At 38.0% G+C, this 3,719-nt stretch overlaps 1 protein-coding gene across 2 annotated transcripts; it reads left to right on the forward strand.

Annotated features, from left to right (window-relative positions):
• Nucleotides 1-2,686, forward strand: LOC144560120 (splicing factor U2af small subunit B-like). 2 transcript variants are annotated; one of them, XM_078309274.1, is made up of 3 exons: nucleotides 96-138; nucleotides 1,064-1,135; nucleotides 1,514-2,686. In XM_078309274.1, the coding sequence occupies exon 3, from the start codon at nucleotides 1,526-1,528 to the stop codon at nucleotides 2,489-2,491; it is 966 nt and encodes a 321-aa protein (XP_078165400.1). In that variant the 5' UTR covers nucleotides 96-138; nucleotides 1,064-1,135; nucleotides 1,514-1,525; the 3' UTR covers nucleotides 2,492-2,686. The 2 variants fall into 2 exon arrangements, with proteins under 2 accessions (XP_078165399.1, XP_078165400.1); XM_078309273.1 differs by lacking the exon at nucleotides 1,064-1,135 and having other exon boundaries at nucleotides 1-138.
• The last annotated feature ends 1,033 nt before the right edge of the window (nucleotides 2,687-3,719 follow it).

Here is a 3,719-nt window from a genome sequence, read left to right on the forward strand (position 1 = left end):
CCAACCGTTTGATCTAGGTTAAGTTAATATCTAAACTGTTTGATCTCTCTCCCTCGCGCTCTCAGCCTCAGTTCTCTCGCTACATCATTCTCTTCATCGCATCTAACCGCTGCTCACCTCTGCTCTCTTTTCTTTGCGGTAACTTCCTCCATCCTTTTACTTTCGTGTTTTTTTATTTTAATTTTTCAACTGCGGTTGTTGCAACTCGTTGTTTCTCGATTTTGTGTTTTCTGATTTTTGGGAGGAAATTGGGGGAAATCGGGGTATATGTTTCTGTAAACGATTATCTCAAAATAGACCGAGTGCAAAGGATTATTTATGTAATTGATTGGCAACTTATTTATCTATTTGATTCGCCAAAAACCGAAGTCGGCGGAGTGCGAAAGGTTTGGTCTCCTCAAACCCTTATTTTTGGATACATCTGATTTGGTATATTTTGTTGATTTTATTCCGTGTCGTAGACAGGGATTGTCTGCACAAAACCCTAATCCGTGGAACCTATAAATCGATCTCTCGAGTTTGGTTGATTTGATTTAGCAGGGTATATTTAATATTTATCAGTGCAGGATGTGCTTAAACCTTCAAAGAATTTTTTTGTTCTTTTATTTTAGTTTTGGATCAGGTTTTAACGGTTTTTAAAAGGTGTGCAGATTAGGTTAAAAGAAACACTCAATCTAAGATATCTCACTCAGATGCGGCTGGAGAAACCCTAGAAAAAATCGAACTTGAGGGTATTTTACAAAAGAGCTGCTCATGTTTTCAGAGTTTTTCAGAACTTGACTACCAATATTTGCAACTGCTTATGGCTAACCAACCAATTAATTTTGTGGTACATCAGATAGAGCTCATATGCAAATTTTTTATGGTATATGGGAAGAAGAAAATACAAGTTCGACATCAGAAAATTCAAATTTTGGTTTGATGGACTATGAAATTAGAACTCGTATGCAAATTTTCAATTCAAAAACAAAATTTTGAGTGGCACTTTTGTAATCAACCCTTATTCGTGATATCTGGATTCATTTTTCTCATGAACTGGTTTTAATGGTTTTAGACTGTGCAGATTAGGTTTTAAAAAGGAACTCAAGATTAGAATTTGATCGATTCAATTGCACCATAAATCCTCTTTCAATGGGTAAATTCCTAGGTTTCAATTTATTTCTGTATTCCAAGAAGCTAATTTTCCGTATATCTGGTTTGTATTACCTTTGTAAGAATTTATTGTATTTTGATGATTGGGATGAATGCACTTTGCTGCTTGTCTTTCTGATTGTTGAATATAATATTCTATGGCAATCATTAAAGTGTATTATCCTTATAAATGATGTGTTTTGAGTTCTGTGAATGGTCAAGAAGATAATCTTGCTTTTTATATTTGCAAGGAGCTTCTTCGTGCTAGAATTGAACTACCATTACCATTCACAAATCTCAATTTCAAAGTGGTACAATTGTTACTGAAAACATAGAAACATCAACATCACTTCTTCAATTGTACATTTGGTTTCCTTTTCAGGTCTAGTAAACCATGGCGGAGCACTTGGCTTCGATTTTCGGTACAGAGAAAGACAGGGTCAACTGCCCATTTTACTTCAAGATCGGTGCATGCCGTCACGGGGACCGATGCTCACGGCTCCATAACCGCCCCACCATCTCTCCCACACTAGTCCTCTCCAACATGTACCTACGCCCCGACATGATCACCCCAGGTATCGATGCTCAGGGCAACCCGATTGACCCCAATAAGATGCAGGAGCACTTCGAAGATTTCTATGAAGACATTTATGAAGAACTCTCCAAATTTGGAGAGATCGAGAGTTTGAATGTGTGTGATAACCTGGCAGATCATATGATTGGGAATGTTTATGTGCAATTCAGAGAAGAGGACCAGGCAGCAGCTGCATTGCGGGCCCTACAAGGGAGGTTCTATTCAGGCCGTCAGATGATTGTTGATTTTTCACCGGTTACGGATTTCCGTGAGGCAACTTGTCGGCAGTTTGAGGAGAACTGTTGTAACAGGGGTGGGTATTGTAATTTCATGCATGTAAAGCAGATAGGGAAAGAGATGAGGAGGAGGTTGCATAGAGGGGGCAGGAGTAGAGGGAGGAGCAGGAGCCCAGGTCCTTATAGGAGGAAAGAGGGGCAAGAGAGGGATAATAGGGATAGGGACCGGACCAGGTACAGAGAGAGGGGCGATAGAGGGGATAGAGGGGATAGAGGGGATAGAGGAGATAGAGACAGAGGCAGAGAAAGGGGTGGTGGGGATAGGAGAGAGAGGAACTCGGTGAGAGAGAGTAGCGAGGAGAGGAGAGCAAAGATCGAGATGTGGAATAGGGAGAGAGAAGAGAAGTCTGGAGGAGGTGAGGAAAAACACGGTGAGAGGTGGAATAGGGAGGAGAGAGAAGAGAAGGCTGGATCTGAGGAAAAGCATGGTGACGAGTGGAACAGGGAGAGAGAAGAGAAGGCTGGATCTGAGGAAAAGCGTGATGAGTGAGGCGGGTCCTAGTGGGCAGTGTTCTTAATTAGGGTTTATTATGATGTGTTTTTTAAGTTGATTGTTATGTACTGGAGTATGTTGGTTGTGAGACTATTTTGTGCTATTATTATTTGTTTTGCTTGTTGGAGGATTTTGGTCCTATTAATTGTATTGTAGAATTTTAATTGCTTATTAGTTGTTGCTGGTGATAAACTGCTTTCCAGTTTTCAATTTTTTCTCTTTGGAGGTATAGTAATTTTTTAAAAGCACCAAAGGTGATTTATTTCAGGAGTATCTAAAAATTTAAATTTGATTTACCTTTTGAAATGGAATTTTAGGTAATTGAGATGAACTGTAAATGATAGTTGCCTATAAACTTGCATAGTAGCACGAAATGAAATCCAGGTGCATTAAAAAGATTAAGTTATCTTTTTAGAGATGTTGCATATCAATTGTTTGCTTTTGGGTTGGCTTTCATAATGTACTTCTGATTCTTGCGGTTTGCTTATAAACAGCAGTTGCTTACTACTCGCCAGTTATCTGAATACATAACAAGGAATAAATTAGTCTTGAACTTTGCAGCAGCATATTTTATAAAGATTTAGATACATTAGCTTGCTTAAACAAAAATAAAATTTTCTCTCGTGTCATGCTTTTGCGAGTCCAGCATTTGCCACCCATTTTTTTTGCTTAGAAATTTGTTGATCATCATAGACAACTCCGGCTCTATTCTTTTGTTGGAAATTATTTATTCCTTTGCAAAAGTACATTGCCAAAGATGACATTAAATTTTTATACTATGGGTGGTACTTTTAGTTCTGTCTATATATATAGCAGTTAATAAAATGGAGTTGGCTACGGTGCTACGCATAGCATAGAGGGCCTCCGTGTAACGGCTCAAAGACTGGTGGTACATCTGATGTAAAACAAAGAATGGTACAGGAGTTTACTGGTCTTTTCTTCTTTCTCCAGTTTCTATTATTTTCCAAGATTTAATGTAATTGTTTATTGATCAAGTCACCAAACAAAGTAATCCATATCTTAGCAGCTGTTCTGATTTCTATTGTGGCTTTGTGCTACACATTTTTCTCTTTGGTGCAAATTATGGTCCCTAAATAAAATTTTGGAGGCTATCTCTTGCAATAAATTTGTTCCAAATAAGTACTAACGAACACTGAAATGCAAGAGAAGAATATGTATTGTTAAAATGAGCACCGATGTCAAAATAAAGATATTTAAATAAATA

Source organism: Carex rostrata, chromosome 10 (genome assembly GCF_964058835.1).
Source record: "Carex rostrata chromosome 10, lpCarRost1.2, whole genome shotgun sequence".
NCBI classification, from domain to species: Eukaryota; Viridiplantae; Streptophyta; class Magnoliopsida; order Poales; family Cyperaceae; genus Carex; species Carex rostrata.

Excerpts from the sequence above, each read along its gene's own strand:
- LOC144560120 (XM_078309273.1), top strand. The coding sequence starts at position 1,526 with ATGGCGGAGCACTTGGCTTCGATTTTCGGTACAGAGAAAGACAGGGTC.